The sequence below is a fragment of the Elephas maximus genome, chromosome 3, assembly GCF_024166365.1.
Source record: "Elephas maximus indicus isolate mEleMax1 chromosome 3, mEleMax1 primary haplotype, whole genome shotgun sequence".
Classification (NCBI taxonomy): domain Eukaryota; kingdom Metazoa; phylum Chordata; class Mammalia; order Proboscidea; family Elephantidae; genus Elephas; species Elephas maximus.
Genome location: NC_064821.1, coordinates 37611501 through 37634766, shown reverse-complemented (window position 1 = coordinate 37634766; position 23266 = coordinate 37611501). Strand labels below are relative to the sequence as shown.

The 23266-nt window shown below is 51.5% G+C and overlaps 1 protein-coding gene across 1 annotated transcript; it reads right to left on the bottom strand.

Annotated features, from left to right (window-relative positions):
* Positions 1-22329, bottom strand: COLGALT1 (collagen beta(1-O)galactosyltransferase 1). The gene is made up of 12 exons (XM_049877376.1): positions 21987-22329; positions 19945-20055; positions 17904-18021; positions 12481-12615; positions 10388-10592; positions 8185-8304; positions 4319-4395; positions 4142-4248; positions 3595-3727; positions 2601-2728; positions 2150-2356; positions 1-1794 (listed from the first exon to the last, which is right to left on the bottom strand). The coding sequence occupies exons 1-12, from the start codon at positions 22244-22246 to the stop codon at positions 1527-1529; spliced, it is 1869 nt and encodes a 622-aa protein (XP_049733333.1). The 5' UTR covers positions 22247-22329; the 3' UTR covers positions 1-1526.
* Positions 22330-23266: the final 937 nt, after the last annotated feature.

Here is a 23266-nt window from a genome sequence, read left to right as displayed (position 1 = left end):
TGAAAACCAACCAGAAAATTTATTTAAAAAATAAGCAAGTTACCCAGGAGCCAACCAGGCAAGTACCGTTACCCTCAAGAGGGTGACACACCGCTGGCTGGCTCGGACATTCAATTCAGGCTGAAGGCGTGGGAAGCCCACCAGAGTGTTGCTAGAAACATTTTGCCCCAGGGCCCCTCCTTACCCATGCAGCTGCTCCCCCAGAAGGCCCCCAAACACATGATCCCCGCAAAGGCTTGAACGGAAAACCTCATCAAGCAGGCAGAGACCACACCTGAGATGCGAGGGTAGGGAGGCCAAAGAAATGGGGCCAGGGTGGGCAAGGGAGACCCAGCCCCCACCCATCTTGCCACCCACCCATGGGGAGCTGGGCAATAGGTGGGGCAAGAGCCACCTTTCCCCTGGGGGGTGAGGGGTGTTGTCTGCAACACAGCTTGGGTGATGAAGGGACAAAGAATAATCAAACTCAGTCCCCCACCCAACTGGGAGTCCAAGAGGCCTGGCACACAGAAAGTGCTCAATAAATGCTTGCTCCATGAAGAAATGAAGGAACTCATCTTGTTCATGTGTCCCAGCACTTGGCACCGGGCCCAGTACCCGGCAGGTGATAAAAAATGGGACTAGACAAAAGTCACACGCACTTTTGTATTTCTCATGCCCAGCACGTAGTAGGTGTTCTTCAGGCATGTGGGAAGAAACCGACGAAATAATGAAAAGCACCTTGTTTAATGCTAGCCCCAGCACCTAGCTCAGCTCTTGCACACAGCAGGCACTCAATAAATGCCACTGAGTCAATGACAAGAGCTTTGTGTCACCAAGCACACAATAATACATGTCTGAATAAAGGAATCAAAGTGTCTCATTCATCTCAATATTCCCAGCATCTGAGATGGAGCCTAATACACAGTAGGTGCTCAATAAATACTTGAATGAGTTTAAAATCTGAATGTGCATCACTAGTGCCCAATTCCTAGTTGTTGTTATTAGTTGCCATTGAGTTGATTCTGACTCATACTGACCTGACCCCATATGACAGAGTAGAACTGCCCCACAGGGTTTTCTTTCTGTAACTTTTACAGGAGCAGATTGCCAGGTCTTTTCTCTTACAGAGCTGCTGAGTGGGTTTGAACAGCCAAACTTTCAGTTAGTAGCTGAGTGCTCAACTATTGCGCCACCAGGGCTGATTCTTCGTAGGGGATCAATATATATGTTGTTTGACAACTCAATCAACAGCTGATTGAGGTGATAATAATGCCTCATTCATTGCCATAGCACAGGAACTGGTGCTTAATAAACGCTGGGCATGTGAACAGGTGAATGCAGACGTCTACTTCCCACCCAATTTCCCGGTGCCCAGCCCTATGCCTGGCATAAAGTGGGTGATCCGTTATGAGCTGTTGGTGACTGGATGCACCCTGAGTTGAGAAGAGATGCCACAGCTTGCTGGGGGGTTCTGATATAGCCTGAGCTGCCCCGGCGAGGGATGCTGTATTTTTTGGTTATTTTGTTATTTTTGCACTGACCCTTCAAAGTTCATCACGGGCCGCGCTATCTAGTGGGGACTGTAGCACATCAGAGTTCTTGGCCTCACGGCTCAGCGCCTGCTGCTCCCGCATCTTCTGAGACTTGGCACGGTCCCAGTCAGTCTTGACATGCTCATTGTTCCACACAACTGACGTCTCCGTGTCGCTCACGTAGCCATCATCACCTGTGTAGTGTGTGGGGTAAATGAGCAGCGGCTCCACTGAGAAGGCACGAAGGTTGCGGGGGGAGAAGTGGGCCTTGTACTCAGACCTGCAGGAGGGACAAACAGAGGCAGAAGTGGGCACAGGGTGCAAGGTGATATTGGAGGGAGCAGTGGACAAAGGAGGGACAGATGGATGGAGCAGAGACAAAGGAGGGACAGATGGATGGAGCAGAGACAGAGAAGGGGCAGATGGAGGGAGCAGAGGACAGAGGAAGGGGCAGAGAGACAGAGCAGGGACAGATGGAAGGAGCAGGGATGAGAAGGGACAGAGGGAGAGGCAGATGGAGGGCGCAGGGGACAGAGGGAAGGAGAATACTCCCTGGGGCCCCTAAACCTGAAGCACCACTGCACCCCCCGCCAGTGAGCCTGCTTTCCCACCCACTCATCTACCAACCCACTCACACTGGGTGTTTGTCAAACATGACGGGCAGAAATTCATCCACAGGCAGCATCTTGGCAAGTGGCCTGGCGGACAGCAGCTTGTGGGCGCCTTGCAGGGACAGCACATAAGCCAGTGTCCAGTAAGAGTAGTCAGCCTCCACCAGGTTCCTCACGCGGGGCACGGCCTTCTCAGGGTGCTCCACCTGCATGCGCTTCCGGCCCACATAGCTGGGGCATACACAGAGTGTTACTCAGCTGCACCGCAGCCCTCCTCCCGCCTCCCAAAGAGCATTGTCAAGGCCTGGGGTGGCGGCAGGCCTGGCAGGTGTGGGGTGCAAGGAGGGTGGAGGGTGAGGAGTCTGCAGGGCCAAACCCCGTGGCGTCTGGTGGTCCAGGGTGGAGAATGGGCTTTTGTCCGAGGGTACCCTGACCCCGCCCCGATCCCCAGTACACCTCAGGCTCTCCTACTCACATGAGGTCCCAGTCCAGGCCCTCCTGCTCCACATCTCGCATGAGGTTCATCAGGCGCCTCTTGAAGAAGATCTCGAAGCGTAGATCATCCTCAAATACCAGCGATTTCTGCAGTCCCCGGTCCACCACCTGAGGGGGATGCCCTGCCCAGGTCACAGGGAGACCAAAGGCCCAGGGAGACCAAGGCTGAGTCTGGCCCTGGAGGCGGCAACTCAGGAGAGAGGCAAATACACACCCTTCCCCATGGCTGCAGGGACCTTTCAGCCACCACCTCCCCTCCTCCTTGCTGCTCCTCTCACACAGGTGGCTCCCACCTCAGGGCCTTTGCCTATGCTGTGCCTTTCACCCAGAGTATATTCCTCCAGAAAGCAGCAGGCTCGTTTCCCCTCACCTTTCATGTCTCAGTTCAAATATCACCTACCCAGCAGGCCCAAATCTGCCTCACTGAGGACAATTCATAGTCCTATGCTGTGGACATACACCTCACTTATCATTACTTTAATATTTATCTCTTTGTGGTTTATATCATTAGTCTCCCACCTCTCTTAACTGTGAGGCCCTGAGGAGGGCCGGGTCTGTCTTGGCAGCTGCCACATCTCCAGCACCAGCTCAGAGAACACCATAGATGCCTGGCAGATACCCCCTGAAAGAATGAGCCTGACAATCCTCATGACCGCCCCCTGAGCTCATGACTATCATTTGGGAAAACTGAGACTCAGGCTGGGAAGCACCTTCTTTGCACATAGAGCTCATCCCGCTCATCCTTAACCCTCTCCTGCCTCAGTTTTCACATCTGCACAATGGAAGGAAAGCATCCACCCCACCCAGGGGTGCTTGGGCCAAAATGAGACAGTTCCCATGAAGCAATCGCTAAATAGAGGCCATGCTTGTTTTCATCGTGCAAAGCAGCATGGGCTATGGGCAGCTCCCTGCTTGACCCTCTGGTCCCTCCCAAAATCCACAAGGAGCCCCAGCGCTACCCCCACAGCACCCACCTCCTTCCAGATGGAGTAGTGGCTGAGGAAGCAGCCCAGCTCGCCCTTGGTGAGGGGCCGCCCATGGTAGGGGTCCCGGTAGCCTGGCAACATCTGAATGCCCAGTGCCTCTACCTGGCTGGTGTTCATGGCTCTATGAGGAAGGAGTGGAGTTACACAGGAGACCAACACTGCCTGCTAGTCCACCATCAGCACTTCCCTCCAGCTAAGCACCCTGCTTTACTCTTCCACAGTTAGCGCTCCTCCTGGACACCACAGGCCCAGCCTTCCAGGACATGGTGGCTTAGACCTGTCTGGACTTGATGCCTCCACCCAGGGTTGGGACTCACTTGCTGTCCACCACCTCCACTGGTGTGGTCTACCCCAGTGTCTGGCCCTGCCTCTGCCCCTCCCCCACAAGTCAATCTACAGCCTCCACCGGCAGGGTCTACATGGGTGCCCTCACACTCCCCCAGTCCCTCCCTGAGGATCAGGGCTCACTTGCTACCTAGGGCCTCCACCAGTATGGTCTACACCCATGTCCCCCTTCCCCAGGGCTGGGACTCACTTGCCATCTGTGGCTTCCACCAGCCGGCAGGCGATCCCCTGCAGCCGCAGTGCCCGCAGCATGCGCTCCCGCCGATCCTGCCGCCGCTTCAGGTTGATCATGAAGACCTGCAGCCGGAGCCTCCAGTCGGACCACAGACCCCAGGCCCCGCCCCGCCCTCGGGGAGGCCCCACCCACCTCATCAAAGCCCATCTTGTCTGGTGTCTGGTCCGACACGGAGATGAACTGGGATGGCTCCGCCGGCGGGTGCTTCACTGCGGGGAGAGAGAGGCTGCGGGGTCACTGGCGCCCTTCCAGGAGGACTAGGGTATCGTTGGGTCCCTGAGTCACAGGCGTAGGGGGACGCACTGCCTCCCTTCCAGAACCAGCCTCCAGCCTCTTTCCAACACTGCATTCCCACCCCGTCCATGGCTTCCTATTACCCAGAGCCCCGCAGCCTGGCATTCCAGGCCCTACCAGGCCCCCCTACAGCATCCCACCTACAATGTCTTAGCTCATCTTTCTCCACCCCACCTCCCCGTACCGGTTCCTCCAGCTGTTTCATGGCCCCCAACTCACCCACTCCCACCTCCCGACCTCTGCAAGGCGGGTCCTCTGCCCTCCCCCTCCTCAGCCATTGGTTCTCAGCTCCCACACATTCTCCCTGAGGACCCCCGACCTCCCCAGGCTGGGTCAGGGCCTCCTCTGGACCCCGACGGTGCCCGGGCTTCTGCCATCAAAGCCCTGATACCGCTGTTCTAGCTCCCTGGCCACGTGCCTGTCTCCCTGTGAGCCTGTGGGGCCACGCCCTGGTTTGCCTGTTTACACAGGGTCCCGAAGCATGGGGCCTGGCACACAGCAGGCACACAATAACTACTCCTGGAAGGAAAAAGTGAATGGTCAAAAGCTGTGTGCCCCTGACTTGTCTGGGCCTCAGCTTTCCTCTTCTATAAAATGAGGACGATAAATTTCACAAGACTTTCATGAAAAAGGCAAGGAGATCACACACATCAAAGAAGTTTTTAAAAGTAATCAAGACCCACAACTTAACAACGAAAATTTAAACAATCCAATCCAAAAAATGGGCAGAGGACTCAAAAACACATTTCACCAAAGAGGATATTCAAATGGCCAACAAGCACGTGAGAGCATGCTCATGTCATTAGCCATTAAAAAAAAACAACCAAACCCACTGCCATCGAGTCAATTCCGACTCATTGCAACCCTATAGGACAGAGCAGAACTGCCCCATAGTTTCCAAGGAGCACCTGGTGGATTCGAACTGCTGACCTCTTGGTTAGCAGCTGGAGGACTTAACCACTACACCACCAGGGTTCCCCATTAGCCATTAGGGAGATGCCAATCAAACCCACAATGAGATAGCACCTCAGCCCATTAGAATGGCAATAAAAAAAAAAAAAAAAACAGAAAACAACAAGTGTTGGTGAGGTTCTGGAGAAAGTGGAGCCCTCCTGCAGTGATGGTGGGATTGTAAAATGGTACACCGGCTGTGGGAAGCAGTTTGGCAGTCCCTCAAAAAGTTGAACATAGAATGACTCTACGGCCCCAAAATCCCAATACTAGGTATATACCCCGGAGAAGTGAAGGCAGGAACGCAAACAGAAACCTGTACACCGATGTTCTGTTCGCTGCAGCACTTTTCACAAAAGCCAAAAGGAAACAATGTTCGCCAACACATGAATGGATAAACACAACGTGGTCCGTCCATAGACTGCAACACCGCTCGGCCATAAAGAGATCGAAGGCCTGATGCGTACCACACATGGATGAACCTTGAAAACCTCATGGTGAGTGGAATCAGTCAGTCACAAAAGAACAAATACCGTAGGACCTCACTCACATCAGATTAGAAAATATATAGAAACCAAAGATGATTAGCGGTTACCAGGGGTGGGAGGGAGAGGATGGGGGAGTTTTTGCTTAGTGGGCAGTGACTTTACATTAATGGTGATGGAATGATTTAGAAAAGGATAGTGAGAATGGCTGCACAACTTGAAGAATGTAATCAATGGCACTGAATTGTACACGTGGAAAAAAGTAAACATAACCCCTTCACACCCACCAGTACAGCTGTGATAAAAGATAAGAAAAAATGGAAAATAACAAGTAGTGGCGAGAGACTGGAACCCTCGTCCACTGGTAAGGCTCATTAAGGCAAGGTGGGGCTGGTTCACAGCGACTGAGCCCTGAGTTTCAGCACAGAAAATAGGGACGGTTGATTTTGGGTGCAGTTCTGGCATGAGACAGAATGGCAAGGCAAGGGGTGTATATAAAGGGCTGCTGTTTTTTTTTGTATTCCAATGTATGAAAATGAGAAAACTTCACAATGAGCAAATATGGGAGTGCGGGGGGGGCCTGTGTCTGTCTGTTTGTCCAGGTATTGACTCTGACTCACCGCAACCCCAAGTGTGCAGAATAGAACTGCTCCATAGGGTTTTCAAGGCTGTCACCTTCCAGAAGCAGACTGCCAGGCCTGTCTTCCAAGGCGCCTCTGGGTGGGTTCAAATTGCCAGCCTTTCAGCTAATAGTCAAGTGTGTAACTGCTTGCTCCACTCAGGGATTCCTGTCGAGGTTTGACACACACCAAACTGTTGGAGAGAAAACAGTTTGATCCCATGCACTTTTAACAAGTATATTTTCTCTTCCAATAAAAAAGGCAGACATATTTCTTACAGGCATCAAATATTACATTAAGGGCCCAGAACCTGTGGAAAACTTGTATGTGGAAGACGCTCTTATTTTGGATGTACATTTCAATTAGAAAAAAACAAGCCTGATGAACCTTGAACACATTACCAAACCAATTGTCACTGAATTGATTCTGACTCACAGTGACCCCATGTGTGTCAGAGCAGAACTGGGCTCCATAGGATTTTCAATGGCTGATTTTTCTGAAGTAGATTGCCAGGTCTTCCTTCCAAGGCGCCTCAGTTTGCACCACTCGGGATTGTTCTAACTCTTGTAAAGACCCAAAAATATCCCCAAAACAAGAAGGACAGGGTGCCCATTCCATGTCCAGCCATAAAGAAAAGTCAGAGATAGAACCTTCTAGTAGCAGTGTTGTTGTTAGTTGCCATTAAGTGTGTACCAACTCACGGCAACCCCATGTGTGCAGAGTAGAACTCCTCCATAGGGTTTTCAAGGCTGCAGCCTTTTGGAAGTCAATTGCCAGGCCTTTCTTCCTAGTCTGTTTTAGTCTGGAACCTCTGCTGAAATCTGTGCTGCATCCTAAAGCCTCAACTGACAGATGGGTAGTGGCTGCCCATGAGGTGCAATGGATGGGAACCGAACCTCAGTCTCCCGTGTGGGAGGCGAGAGCTCCACCACTGAACCACCGCTGCCCCACACATCTGCCTGTTCTAGACATTCATATAAACCCTCACGTTCTTTTAAAAGGCTCGCAGTTCTCTGAGCAAGCTGCAGCTCAGACTGAGCTCTGGGTCTCTCTCACTCCCCCGACTGTCCTGGTCCCCCCCACAGCAGTGTCCCTTCCCCCTGTCCCTTATCCTTTCCCCTCCCTTACTATGTTGTTGTCAGTTGCCCTGGAGGCAGTCCTGACTCATGGCGACCCCGTGTAGCGTGAACTGCTCTACAGGATTTTCAATGGATGTGATCTTTCAGAAGGAGATTGCCAGGTCTTTCTTCCCAGGTGCCTCTGGGTGGGTTTGAACCACCAACCGAGAGCTTAATCATTGTGCCACCCAGGACTCTTGCTCCCTTACTATAATTGTTTTGAATAAAAGTCACCCTGGCCTGGTTTAACATTAACTACTTGCCATCGAGTTGACTCCAACTCATGGTGACCCCATGTGTGTCATGGCTTTTGGCGGCTGACTTTTAGGAAGTGGATCACCAGGCGTTTCTTCTGAGGCACCTCTGCGTGGACTCAAACCTTCAACCTTTCAGTTAGGAGTGAGTATGTTCACCGTTTGCACCACCCAGGGACTCTGTTTTATCACTGTCCAGTACACATCTCTCTTTGATCAACTTAGTGTGCACGGGGTGACGTGGGATGCAAGCAGTGCGGAATCGCCTGGACTCACCCATGACCTCCAGCTGCACGTGCATGAAGCTCTCGGCCTCATCCTGGAGCGTGCTGTGTGCCCGCAGTGGCACTGGCAGGAAGCCATACACCTCCTTGTTGCAGACGTACATCTGCACCTCTGGGGCCAAGAGAACAACAGGCAAAAATCAGAACAAAGAGACAGCCAGAGAGCAAGGAGGCAGCAGGGGCAGGGACGGCACCATAGCCCAGCAAAGGGCAAGGGGCAGGGGTCCAGCAGTGGCTGTCGCTGGCAGACTCCTCAGTGCTCCACCAGGGATTATGGCCAGAACAGAGCCTCAAATGTGAGTGGGCAGCCAGGCACACTGGATGCTCCCTGTTGACCGTTCAGAGGGTGAGAAACCAGAAACATTTGTAATGTCATTGGTTGATACAAGGAAAAACTCCAGAGCTGTTAAATATGCCTTGTAAAAAAACAAAAAACAGAATTACAAAAAAAAAAAAAAGTGCCTTGTACAGCCAATAAATCATGAAAAGATGTTCAAGGTTATTAGTCATTAGGGAAATGAGATACCACTTCACGCTCACTAAACCCAAAACCAAATCAGTTGCCATCCAGTCAATTCCGACTCCTAGCGACTCCGTGTGTTTCAGAGTGGAACGGTGCTCCATAGGGCCTTCAATGGCTAACTGTTTGGAAGTAGATCGTCAGGCCTTTCTTCCAAGGCACCCCTGGGTAGGTTCAAACCTCCAACCTTCTGGTTAGCAGTTGAGTGCATAACCGTTTGCATCACCCATGGACCCCCTCACACCCCCTTAAAAAAAAAATTATGTCTAATATCAGAAAAACGGACAATAATAAGTGTTGGCGACTATGTGCAGAAATTGGAACCCTCATCCATTGTTGGTGGGAATGTAAAATGATGCAGCCATTGTAGAACACAGTCTGGCAGTTCCTCAGAAAGTTAAACATAGAATTACCATGTGACGCAGCAATCCCAACCCTAGGTATGTCCCCAAGAGTCTGAAAGCAGAGGCTTAACAGATAAATACACACCAATATTCACAGCAGCACACCCACAACAGCCAAAGGTGGAAACAACGCAAGTGTCCATTAACAGATGAATGGATAAACACAATGTGGTCCGTCCACACAATGGAATATTACTCAGCCCTAAAGCGAAATGAAGTTCTGATGCATGCCACCACATGGATGAACCTTGAAAATATGACAGTGAGGAAGTCGGTCGGAAAAGGACAAGTATTTTGTAATCCCACTTATATAAAATATCTAGAATAGGCAAGTGTATAGAGAGTGGTTACCAGCAACGGGAGGGAGGAGAAAGGGGGAATCTGCTTAGTGGGCACTGAGCTTCTGTTAAGGGTGATGGAAAAATTTGGAAATGGATAGTGGTAATGGTCGCATAACAAGATGAATGTAATCAATGTCTCAGAATTGTACACGTAAAAAATGTTGAAATAGCATATGTTTTGTTACAGACATATTTACTACAATTAAAAATTAATTAAAAAAATTAAAAAAAACAAAAAACCCCACACTGGTGGAGTATGTCATTCCATCTCCCACCAACAGGGGGAGTCACAAACAGAACCTTCTAGAGGCAGGTAAGGTGGGGAGGGTGTGGGACAGAACTGAGCACCAGGCTAACCCCTGGTTTAGAATAAATGTCAAGTCAGCATATCTCTAATGTCTTTAAAACATTCTTTTCCTGATTATATGATAAATACATGCTCAACTACATAAAACCTGGAGAATACAGCTAAGTATAGAGTTGAAGATAACTTTCCATTAAACAAAGTTTTCATGGCATTGATTTGGACTCATGGTGACTCCACATGTTATAGAGTAGAACCATTCCACAGGGTTTTCTTGGCTATAATCCTATGGAAGGAAATCACTAGGCCTTTCCTCCATGGTACCACTGGGTGGGCTTGAACAGCCAACCTTACGGTTAGTAGTCAAGCCAAACCATTTGTACCACCTGGGGTCCTTAACCTTCAATAAAGCGGTCTTAAGGAGCTGGAGAGTAAAGCCAACCCACAAAGCCAGGGCTAGAGACAGCCTGAGTCCTGGTGGCATCATCTGAACACCTGGATACAGCCATGCCTGAAGGCACTCCTGCACCCTACACTTTTGGTTCTGAAGCCTTCTGTCAGCTGTCTGGCCTTGTTCCGTGAGGACCCCAAGGAACCAGCCAGATGCTCCTACTCCATGTGCTCACCTGCCTGCTTGCAGGAGAAGGCGAAGACGATGATATCATCAAAGGACCAGGTGTAGTCTGGATGGGGTGGATAAAAGGCCAGGTTTCTGGAGGCTGCCTTCCGCAGGTCGATCAGGAAAGTCGAGTGCACCATGGGCACTGGGAAGCAGCCCTGGCGGTCCCGTTTGCGAATGGGGATGTAGGCGGGTGTACGCTTGTAGTAACCCTGGGGGTGGGGGATGGAGGTAAGAGTCCTGAGTAGGGGTCCCCAGAAGTGAGGCTAGAACCTGGAAGGTGGGACCCAAAGAACAGCCCAGAAAGAGACCTGGCTCCAGGCAGGGTCAGGCCTGGTCTCTTCCCGCAGAGCCTCAGTCAGCAGGTTAACCACAGAAAAAGGGAAATGGTTACCCATCTGTAGCCCTGGCTGTTATGGACTGAATTGTGTCCCCCAAAATACATGTTGGAATCCTAATCCTTACACCTGTGGAGGTGCCCTTGGGTGCTGCAGTTAAGCAATCAGCTACCAGCCAAAAGGCTGCTGGTTCAAACCCACCCAGGAGCACCTTGGGAGACAGGCCTGGTGATCTGCGTCTGAAAGGTCACAGCCTTGAAAACCCTATGGAGCAGTTCTATGCTGTACATGTGGGGTCAGGGTCGCCACGAATTGGAATCGACTGGATGGCAACTAGACAGCAACAACATTCTTGTGGATGTGATCCTATCTAGGAATAGGGTTTACTCTATTATGCTAACGAAGCCATATCAGCATAAGGTGAGTTTTAAGTCAATCACTCTTGAGTTATAAAGAGAGACTGGGCACAGAAAAAGGCAGACACAGGGGGCAGGCCGGCACTTTCTGAAGACAAGGCAGGCAGACCAGTCTACAAGCCCAGGAGCTCCAAGGTGGCGGGCTAGAGAAGCTGAGACAGAGAGACCTTCCCCTGAAGCTGGTGCCCTGAACTGGGACGTCTAGCCCCCTGAACTGTGAAAGAATAAATATCTGCTCTTTCAGACCACCCATTGTGGTATTTCTGCTATAGCAGCCCTAGATAGCTAAGACATCCACCACTTCAACCAGAAAGGCATGAGCTGAGGAAAAAATCGAAAAGCTGAAGAAAGGTTACAAACACCTGGGTTCCTCTGAATTACAAAGAAATTGAACATCAGGAGTGTGATGACAAGGAAGATGCTGGGGGTTGAACTGTGTCCCCAAAAGGATATGTCCACCTTCTAACCCCCCGTGCCTGTGAATGCGACCTCGGAAATAGGGTCTTTGCAGATGTAGTTAAGATGAGGCTCAACTGGTGTAATCCCTTCTGAGTGGAGTCTTATATAAAATGTGGAGTAAGCACAGAAAGACTCGCAGGAGGAAAACAGACGCCAAGTGAAGAAACACCTCCAAGCAGCCAAGGAATGTCGAGAGACACCCAGGGCTACAGACACAAAGAGAGACAAAGATCTCCCCTCAGGGCCAAGAGAGAAACAAAGAAAAAGCATAGTCCTGCTGATGCCCTAAATTCAAACTCCCAACCTCCAAAATTGTGAAAATGAATTTCTACTCTTTAAAGCCACCCACTTGTGGTATTTTGCTAAGATGGCCCCAGGAGACTAAGATGCTGGGGACGATCCTAGGCTTGTCCTCACAGGGCTGCTTAAGGATTGTTGTTGTTAGCTGCCATCTAGTCAGCTCCCAACTCATGGCGACCTCAAGCACAATGCAGAGAAAGGCCACCTGGTTCTGCACCATCCCCACAATTGGTTGCAGATGGGACCATTGTGATCCGTAGGGTTTTCACTGCTGATGTTCAGAAGTAGACTGCCAGGCCTTTCTTCCTAGTCCATCTTAGTCTGGAAGCTCTGCTGAAACCTGTTCAGCATCCTAGCAACATGCAGGGCTCCACTGACAGAAGAGTGGAGGCTGCACATGAGGCGCACTGGCCGGGAATCAAACCCAGGCCTCCTGCATGGGAGGTGAGAACTCTACCAGTGAATCACTGCTGCCTCATGTTTAAGGCGATGGTGTTTGTGAACTGCTCACCACAGGGTGGTGTGCCAATCAGTGAGGCTCCAGCCACGGCCCCCAGCCCCGCTCCCTGACCCCGCAGCCTCCTGACCTGGGAAGTCATGCCACACCAAAAGTTGGAGTACGCAGCCCGTGAGTCCAGCATGGGGGCCACCACCGTCTTGTTCTCAGCCATGAGTAGTGTCAGAGTGTCAGGGTTGAGGATGAGGTTATCTGCGTCCACAAACTGCAAAACAAGCAACATGGCATCAGTGTGGGCTGCCAGGGTGAACCCGGGATTGGGCTGTGACTCAAAACGGCTCAGGCAAAGCCTGGGCCCCTGAGAAGATAGGGGCCCGGCCAAGCTGGAGAAGCAGATGTGACCTGGGACCCCTTAATCCTCACTAAGGGCTGTGTATCTCTGCCCTTTATAACAAATTGTGTTATTCACACACAAAAAAACACAAACCAGAACTATGCACAGCAACGCAAATGAGAGCACTTGCTGTTAGCTGTCATCAAGTGTGCCCCAGGACACCTGGCGACCCCATGCACAACGGGACAAAACGGTCTTGCACTATCTCCATGATTGATTACAGGTAGGGCCGTTATGATCTGTAGGATTTTCACTGGCTGGTCTTTGGAAATCGATTGCCAGACCTTTCTTTCTAGTCCATCTTAATCTGGGAGCTCTGCTGAAACACGTTCGGTGTCAAAGCAACACCCAAACGTCCACTGACAGACGGTGGTGGCTGCGAATGAGGTTCACTGGCCCATAATTGAACTCAGGTCTCCTGCATGGAAGGTGAGAACTCTACCACTGAGCTGCCCCTGTCTCTAGCAACACAAGTGAATTGCACAGGCCTGATGCTGATAACAGACACTGGACACAGAAACAAATGCACTATGTGCCTCCACTTACGTGACATTTAAAAATGGGTAGCCAACAATCTACAGACTGGGAGACAAGATGCGGGAACTAAATATCTGATAAGGGTTTAGTATCCAGAATATATAAAGAGCTCCTACAACTCAACAACAACAAGACAAACAATGCAATCAAAAACTGGGCAGAGGGCTTAAATAGATATTTCCCCAGAGAAGATTTGCAAATGGCCAAGAAGCACATGAAAAGATGCTCATCGGCATTAGCAAGCTGCAAATCACAATCACAATGAGATACCACATCTACTAGGGTGACTAACATCAGAAAATAACAGGTGTTGGCAAAGCTGTGGATAAAGTGAAACCTTTGTGCGTTGCTGGTGGGAATGTCAAACGGTACAACTGTTGTCAAAAACAGTGTGGTGGTTCCTCAAAAAGTTAAACATAGAATTACCACATGACCCAAGAGACTTGAAAGCAGAAGCTGAGACAGATTTGTGTCCCTGCAGCACTATTCACAATAGCCAAAAGGGGGAAACCACCCAAATGTCCATTAGCAGATAATGGATAAACGATGAGGTCCATCTACACAATGGAATACTACTCAGTATAAAAATGAAGCACTGAGAGAGACTGTAACACGGATAAGCCTTGAAAACGTTATGCTGAGTGAAGTCAGTCAGTCACAAAAGGACAAATATTGTACAATCCCACTTCTCCATAGAGACTAAACGAAATTTATTAGAGGTTAAGCGGGGGGAGGGGAGTGGGAAAGGGGAAGTTATTGCTGAAGGGGACAGACAGCGTTTCTGTTAAGGGTGATGAAAAACTTCTGGAAATAGTGGCGATGGTTGCACAACACGGTGGATATAATTAACGTCACTGAATTGTACACTTAAGAATGGTTAAAACGGCAAACTTTTTGTTATGTATATTTTACCTCGATAATACAAGACACAGAGAAGACAGCGTGTGCAGAGAGAGGCAGAGTTTGCAGTGATGTGGCCACAAGCCCAGGAATGCCTGGAGCCACCAGAAGCTGGAAGACACAAGGAAGGATCCTTCCCTACAGCCTCCAGAGAGAACCAATGCTGCCAACACCTTGATTTCAGACTTCTGGCCTCCAGAGCTATATTTACGCAGTGAAAGAAGCCAGTCACAAAAGACCACACGCTGTAGGATCCCACGCATATGAAATGTCCAGAACAGCCAAGTCCATCCAGGCAGAAAGCAGATTCATGGTTGCCTAGAGCTGGAGGGCAGGGGGGTGGGGAGTGACTGACAATGGGCACGGAGTCTCCTTTAGGGTGACGAGAATGTTCTGGAACTAGGCAGAGGTGGTTGTTGTACAACCTTGTAAACGGACTAAATGCCACTGAATTGTTCACTTTTAAATGGCCAATTTTGTCACATGAATTGCACCTAAAAAAAAAAAAAAAACACAGCCAGGAAGTAGGTCACTCTGGGAGGTAAGATTATACGGTTTGGTTTTTTTTCTTTCTTAAGCTCCTTATCTCTTATAATTTTTATATTTTCTATACTATCCCACAAAAATATTCCTTCTATTTTTTCCCTAAAACTAACATCCATAATTTTTTTGTAAAAAGGGAAAAAAAAGGCTTTTTCATAAAAATTTTAAAACATTAAACCAATGATTCACACTCCAATGTGAATTTCCAAAGTCCGCACTTACAAAAATACCATCTTGTGTCAAAGGCAGCTTTGAGTTTTGAACGAACACCTTGAGTTCCACCCAGGTTTGTGGGGTGGGGGAGGGAAGCAGTGAAAACCAGCCCACCTCAAACCACAAAAAGGAAAACCCAGGGAAGCGGGACAAGGCGGCCCTGTGCAGATGGTCCAGGGTGGTCTCTGCCCACCTCTGTGCCTTGCTGGCTCTGTGACCCCCACCAGGTGACTTGTCATCCCCCAACTAAGCTTCAGCTTCCTCCTCTGTAAAATGGTCTGATGGTGCTGTTATGGATTGTGTGAGGTGTGCGGGCCCTTCCATAGCAAACAGTTTGGCCTTTGGTCCTGGTTCCTGAAAGAAAGACCATGCCTGAGGCCATCAGTAGGGCTGACCAAACCAAGAGAGATCACCTGGAGGCCCAATGCTGACTAAGTCTCAGGAAGCATGATGCAGTCTGTCACGGCCACATGGTAAGGCCTTGGAAGACAGAGGCTTAGCCGAGCTTCCTGGGTGGACACAGTGAACATCTGCTTTGCTCTCTGGAGGGTATGCATGTCCCCTGGGGACATGGAAGCTCTGCCCAGACCCCTCCCAGACCTCACCCTGTGTGTTCGTATCCTTTTAAAGATAGCCCATTCCCTGGAGTTTGTGAGTCCTTCAACAGATAGAAGGAGCCAATGCCCGCTGACCTGGCCCCAGTAGAATGGAGATTAGAGACAGAAGAGACTAGTACCTGCTGACCAGGCCCTGGGTGAATGGGGGTGAGAGACAAAGCCAGTGCCTGCTAACCTGGCCCCAGGTGAATGAGGATGACAGAGAAAGGGCTGTGCAGAGCAGCTGGGGTCTGGGCTGACCACGGAAGGGAAGCTGAGATTTCCCTGGACTGGTTTGATACAACTGGCACAGCGACAGGGGTGGATCATCCAACAGGCAAGGCAAGCACGATGCTTACCTTGCTTACCGGGTCACCTGCAGTGAATAATTTCACATTTTTTTTCACCACATCAAAGATTCTGCTTCTAGGTATGGCTGGCATCTGTCTCTCTCCCAGCCCCATAGCACCTCCCTACAGAATCAAAGCCTCTTTTCGAATTTACGATCCCTAACAGGGGCAGATTTTGTCCACTATTGATTAATAAGTAAGCACAAGTAAGCCTGTGCTTACCTTGCGTACTGGGTTACCTACCCCTGCACTTCCAGCAGGGTTCTCCAGAGAGACCTTGTTTGGAAATAGGGTCTTTGCAGGTGTTTTCAGGTAGGGTTAACATGAGGTCATACTGCAGGAGGGTGAGTCCTAATCCTACATGACTGGAGTCCTTATACAAAAGAGACAGAGAGACAGATGGAGGGAAAACAGTGGAGATTGGAGTGGCCTATCTACATACTTTGGACATGTTGTCAGGAGGGCTCAGTCCCTGGAAAAGAACACCATGCTTGGCAAAGTACAGGGTCAGCGGAAAAGAGGAAGACCGTCAACGAGGTGGATTGACACAGCGGCTGCAACAATGAGCTCAAGCATAACAGTGATTGTAAGGGCGGTGCAGGACCGGGCAGTGTTTCGTTCTGTTGTGCATAGGGTCACTATGAGTCGAAACCAGCTCACCGGCACCTAACAAAAGCACAGCATCTACAAGGCAAGGGATGCCAAGGATCGCTGGCCATCACCAGAAGCTAGGAGAGAGGCATGGGACAGAGTCTCACTCGGAAGGAATCAACACAACCAACACCCTGGCCTGCTGTCACTCCACCCCTAACCCGGAGAGTCCCTGCTCCTACAGCAGCCACAGTGGGCTTCTAAAAATCATAAATCCAACCATAGCCCTCCCCTGCTCAAACACTCTCTATGGCTCCCATGTACCCTCGGTATGAAAGTCAAATCTCTCCCTCAGCCTACATGGTCCAGCCCCTGCTCACCACTTCAACCTCACTCCTTCCACGCCCCCGCACCACCACCACGTACCTTGCTCACTCTGTTCCAGCCACTCTGGTCTTCTTGCCATTCCTGGAATGCCCCACACCTGCTCCCACCTCTGTTCCCTCTGCCCGGAACACTGTTCTTCCAGCTTCCCTAGGCTGCTCCTTCTCTCCTACGTCTCAGCTTGCATCCCCTCCTCAGGGAGGCCCCTGGCCCTGGTCATGCCATCTCATCGGCTTTTTCCAATGTCCTCCCAGCACTGGCTGCCTTCAGATACTCCCTCACACAGCTTTGTTAGCTTTCTGGTCATGTCCGCCTTCCCTTGTGGGTTAAGCCTGTGCTAGTCCTCTCTTTGTCCCCAGGGCCCGGCACAGAACCTGCACACGGTAGGGGCTTGTAGACACACGTTGAATAATAAACGAAGAAGGTTCTGACCACAGCTCGAGGCCTAGGCCAGAGACAGAAGACAACCAGAGCTTTGTTAGGCTGCGTTATTGTGTTCAACTGCCATGGCAAGCCAGGCCCATCTATACTGGGGGACAGAATCAGGCGGAATCACACCAAGGTCAAGGGGACAGGGTTAAGGAGCCCACAGAAGGCCGGTGACATATGGACACTGATCCCAACAGTACTGTGTTCAAGACTCAACAGTTCCCTTTCCTACTAGAAGACACTTTGGACCCATGAGAAAGAAGTGAAAGTCAGGCCTCAGCAACTCAGTGTCTCTAACAACCCCCTGCCTGACCCTGTCCTCACTCTTCTTGGAAATGACCCAGGTGTTGTTGGGGGAGGAGGGTGTCACAAAGGTTTGGCGTCATTTACGGAGGTGGTAAAAGTGGAGACAACTCAAGGGTCCAACCACAGGGGGCAGAATCCAGGATCAAACCCCAGCTGAGCTACCTGGGCAACTCACTCCTCCTCTTGGAGCCTCTGTTTACCCCTCTGTGAAATGGGGTTAAGGATGCCCCCTGCACCCCACTGCAGAGTCTTCCCCTGGGAACCTCCCAGACCTCCTGTGACCCGTGGGCTGCCTGGCACAGGAACTCACCAGGATGTAGTCGGCCCACATGTCCCGCGCAGATTTCAGGGCTGCCTGGCGCAACTTCATGACGTGCTCATAGCGCAAGTCAGACCAGTGTTTGGGGCCCTCCTCATCTGGGTAGAACCTGCAGAGAGGCGCTGTGACGTGGGAGGCACGGCACGCTGCTGGAGCCCAGAGTGTGCCTGAGCCAGCCTTGGGGATGGTCAGCGCAAGCTTCCCAGAAGAAGGGATGTGTTAGCTGGAGTTGGTGGATGGGAAGCAACAAGCAAGGAGAGAAGAGGAGGGGAGGGGTGTGTCCCAGCAGGGGCACTAATAAAAACCCAGGTGCAGTCAAATCAACCCTGACACTTGGCAACTCCCTGTGTGTCAAAGAACTGTGCTCCATGGGGATTTCAATGGCTGAGTTTTCCAACACAGATTGTCAGGCCTTTCTCCTGAGGGCCTCTGGGTGGACTAGAACCTCTAACATTTCGGTTAGTAGTTGAGCACTGAACTGTTTGAGCTACTCGGGAACTCCAGGCAGGGGCACAGCATGTACAAAGGCCGGGAGGGGAGAAAACATGCAGCGATTTAGAGGACAGAGAAAGCTCAGTGTGGCTGGGGGTGTAGAGGGAGAAGGGCCCTTGAATGCCAAACAAAGATGTTCTCCAGAGGTGAGGGGAGCCACTGGGACAGGAAAAGAAAACAGAGCAGGAAAAATCTCAGAACCTGAGTCAGTGGTGTCACTAGGGAAACACAGCGGGTGCGGATCGCACCAGATAACTCTGTCAAGGGGGTGACACCAAAATGACAGTCTATAAAAATATCCCTACAGAATAACAATGAAAACATTTTTCATCAGCCCAGCTTACGTGCATCAGTATGCCTACATGGCTAAAACTCTGTGCTAATTTACTTTTTGAACCTTCTAATGCTCGGTCAGAGCTGTCGTTATTACTCAGTTACAGTCATGTTTCCAGTCACGTGGTTGTGTCTGCACGCTACGAGCATGCACCGTTGTTTCCACTGCTGTTTTTATACTCTGATTTCGTCAAATTTTCTGGTGTTTCAGCTACAATATTGTAGTACTTAGTATTTGTAAACCTATATCAATTAACGTTTTTTGAGGGTGAAGTAGCAATTAAAGGAAAGAAGTAGTGATATACAGGACTCACCATTTATGAGTAAGATTAGTACAAAAATCATTATTAAGGATTCTGTATGGTCTGGTATGGGAGGAGGCCCATTGTGGGGGGCTGACACCACGAGTTACCGCATGGATGACACTAGCCCTAGTGACACCACTGCCCGAGTGTGTCTGTGCAGTGAATGGGGTTGTTAGCTGCCATGGAGTCAGCCCTCGACCCAAGGCAACCCCACACACTGTGGAATGAAATGCTGCCTCATCCTGCACCATCCCCATGATAGGCTGCAGATCAGGCCGTTGTGCTCCATACAGTTTTCATTGGCTGATTTTTGGAAGTCGATTGCCAGGCCTTTCTTCCTAGTTCATCTTAGTCTGGAAGCTCCGCTGAAACCTATTCAGCACCACAGCAACACACGAGCCTCCAGTGACAGATGGGTGGCCGGTGCACGTGAGGTGTGGGCTGGGAGTTGAACCCAGGTCTACTGCATGGAAGGAGAGAATGTTCTACTCCTGAACCACCACTGTCTCCAGCAGGTGGGGAGGGGAAGGGAAGAGGAGAAAAGAAAGGAGAAAGAGAGAGAGAGAAAGAAAGAAACTGAAAGGTGAGAGGAGGCAGAGTCCGCGCTGCCCAGGGGGTTACGGGAAGCTACACAGCACAGCCATCCTGGGGTTGAGGCTGAGACAGGAACACAGCCATGGGTGTTCTCCAGAAAGACAAGGAGTGAGGGAATTCAGGGCAGAAAGAAGGAACGGCTGGGGCAAAGGTCTGGAAGGAGATTATGACTCCTTGTGGAAGCTAAGAACGGGTAAGAGCAGCCAGAGCTTAAGGCAGCAAATTTGGGCTGAGGGGCTGGGGTTTTGTCCTGGGGCAATAGGGAGTCATGGAGGGTGTGTGAGCAGGGACAGGGCCCATCTACTCACCTAGGCTCCTCAGCCGGCCGCCACTCCACAGAGTGGTACAGGCTCTTCACAGCTACCAGCCACTCCCGCAGCACAGCTGATGTGTTGTCTGCGTTGTGGTCAGTGGCCACCCTGCAGTCAGAAGAGGACAGTCAGTGTAGGCAGGGAGACTGAGGCAGGACCAGGCAGTGGTGAGGCCACCCAGGATCCATATCCTGGCTCAGTTCCCACCAGCTGTGTGGCCCTGGGCAAGATGCTTCCCCCCCCGCCTCAGTTTCCTCATCTGTGTAACCAGGGCATGATGAAAGGACACACCTCACAGAGCTATTAAGTGGATCGAATGAGCTAACTTTTGACAAATACATTAGCAATTGTGGGTTTTAAAAGCATCTAGGGTCTCATATTGGAAACCCCAGTGGCGTATGGTTAAGAGCTGCAGCTGCTAACCAAAAGGTCTGCAGTTCAAATCCACCAGGCACTCCTTGGAAACTCTATGCGGCAGTTCTACTCTGTCCTATAGGATCACCATGAGTCAGAATCCACTCGACGGCAATGGGTGTGGTTTTGGTGTAGGGCCTTATAACCATGCCTTGGGACTCAGCATGAACAAGTTAAAAAAATTGACTCCCATCCAGCCAGCCTTCCCTGATTCTCTCCTAAGAGCGACACCTCCTCAGAGCAGGTTGTAGTCAAGTATTCATTCAACAAACATCTGCTCAGCACCAACTCTGTGCTTGGATTATCGGGGGCTGTGGGACCTGGGGTAGAGGGAAGAGGGTACATTTGGAAGTCCAGTTTGACCAATGAGCCCAGAGCTAATTTTCCCAAATGCATTCTTATTGAGTCAACAATATCCAGAGCAGTGATGACAGTAATAATAACCAGGGCCACAGATGAGAATGCTAACCACATCTCTGCTCCCTGTAGATAGCACCAAGGGCCTCACACACACTAACTGGTTAATCCTAAGAGACAAACTCAGGAAGAGAGTTACATTAATACCCCCATTTTCGAGATGGGGAAAACAAAGCAGGAGGTGCCAAGTCCCCTCTATGAGGCTTCCCCTTGGCTCTGCCGGATTCCAATGAGCAAACGCATCCTCTTCCAGGCAGGATACATTTCCGCCCTACTTCCCCACCCTTGGGTCCCATCTCCTCCCCTACGCTGGTTGGTCAGGGAAGGCCAGGGTCTGATGGGGTCCTGGAACTCCGACGGGGCAGAGCGGGTACATGTGGCAACAGGAGCTGGGTAGGACTCCCCATTAGTGCAAGGGTGATGGGGCCACAGTAATCCCCCAATGTGGTAGGGGCCGCAAGCTCTGGGTCCCCTGGACAGCCCCCACATACCGGGAGGAGTTAGGAAGTTAGTCCTCAGCAGTGGGGTCCAGATCTGCCCTAATGGGGGTCCAGCAGGCGGGGCAGTGGCCTCACCTTCCCTATTAGGGACAACAGGCATAAAGCTGGTCCTCCCACCCTAATGGATTGAAGGGTAGGGGGAGGACAGCAAGCAGAGGGCATACATGAGCCCGGGAAGCCCCAGTGGGGGGCAGAGCCAGGGCAGAACCTGGGCTCCCCTAATGGCGGGTCAGACCGCGGGGCGCAGCGTGGAGCCGTGGTGGATGAGGGACAGTAGGCAGGGTTAGGATCTGGGCCAGCCCAGTGGAGGGCAGCATGCAGAGCAAGGCCTAGTCCACCTAATGTGAGGGAGGGAGTTAGGACAAAAAGCAGAGGGAACGTGTGGGCCCAGCCCGGCCCAATGGGGGACAGCAGGCAGGGCGCGCGCGGTACGGACCCACCTTAATGGGCTATAACTGGCAGGGTTAGGATCTGGACCACCCCAAAGGGCTGCAGCAGGCAAGGTTAGAGAATGGCCCGAAACAGTGGGGTCACCCGCCGGCACGATGCAGTGCATGCCTGCGCTAATAGGGGGTCAGCTGGCAGGTCAGGGCCTGGCCCAATGAAGGGTCAGCCGGCAGGATGCGGTGAAGACCCGCTGTAATGGGGGCTCAGGAGGCAGCGTCAGGGCCCGGCCCGCCCCGATGGGTCCCCCGGCGGGCGGCTCACCACAGCGCCGTGCGCTCCCGCGGGTGCCGCAGCCGCTCCAGGGCGCCCAGCGTGGCGGGCAGGGCGGGGGCCGCGTTGCGCGCCAGCAGCGCGATGAGCACTCGCGGAGCCTGCAGCGGGGATTCCGGGCTCCAGCGCTCCTCGGGGAAGTAGGCGGCGGCGCCTGACGGGCCGCCGAGGGGCGGCGACGCCAGCAGCAGCAGTAGCAGCGCCGGTAGAGGCTGCCCGCGCCGCCCGGCCGCGCGTGGGGCCGCCGCCATCGCGCCACGCGTCGCCTTTAAGGCGCTTTTCTGCCGGCCGACCGCCCGCCCCTTAAAGGACTCGTCCGGGCCCAGGCCGGGCCGCGAGCCTCGGAGGTGCGGGGATGACGTCATCCCTCAGGCCCGCCTCCCAAGCCCCGCCCCCTCTCCCTCCTTAAAGGTACAGAGCACTCCAAACCGATCTCCCAGACATAGCCCTGAGCCTTAAAGAGACGCGCAGCCCCGACCGGTTCTGTCCAGTGCAGACCCTCCCGCCAGGCTGTTGCTGCCATGGGGACCCCTGCCCAATGCGCCGTCCAACTTCCACTTGAATAAGTCCTAGGCTAGGTCACCAGGCCGGCCTGGCTAGTTACCACCTGGTTTGGGGCCTGAAAGATCTGCGCCTTATTTTCCTCGGCTGTGAAATGGGTTTTAACTATCCCTGTTCCCATGACTTTGGAGGTCCTTGGGCATTAAATGGCCGGGCCCTGGAGTCCGCAAATCCAGGTTCAAATACAGCCTCCGCCGTGGGCTCGCTGTGTTAGCCTCAGGGTCATAACGGACCCACGCAGGGTGGACTTGAAGATGGAGCCCAACGATGCTGGAAGGGACTGGGCACGCACTTCGTAGGTGAAGCCTGGGTTTAGGTGAGAATGTTACCAGGATTGCTTTCCAATACTCAAATGTATTTTCTAATCCCTCTAGACAGATCATATTTTGTGTCATTCTTAAGTATTAAGTTTTAAGAACAATGCTCAGGTGTGTATTTACTGAAGTAAAAAAAAAAAGTAATTTCTTAAATAAACCTAGGGCACAGGGACTGTGTCCCTATTTGCATGTGGGACAGTGGGGTCTGGAGATTAAGGAAGTAAAATTTGGGGTGGCCAGGAGTCCCTGTGTGATGCAAATGGTTCACACGCTCAGTTGCTAACCCAAAAGTTTGGCAGTTCAAGGGTTGACTATGGAGTCCACCCAGAGGCATCTTGGAAAAAAGGCCTGGGGATCTACTTTTGAAAAATCAGCTATTGAAAACCTTGTGGA

Excerpts from the sequence above, each read along its gene's own strand:
- COLGALT1 (XM_049877376.1), bottom strand. The coding sequence starts at position 22,246 with ATGGCGGCGGCCCCACGCGCGGCCGGGCGGCGCGGGCAGCCTCTACCG. Across the intron at positions 10,593-12,480 it reads GGTGTGGCATGACTTCCCAG|GGTTACTACAAGCGTACACC; the intron begins GTCAGGAGGCTG and ends CCCCACCCCCAG. Across the intron at positions 3,728-4,141 it reads GTGGAAGCCACAGATGGCAA|AGCCATGAACACCAGCCAGG; the intron begins GTGAGTCCCAGC and ends CCTTCCTCATAG.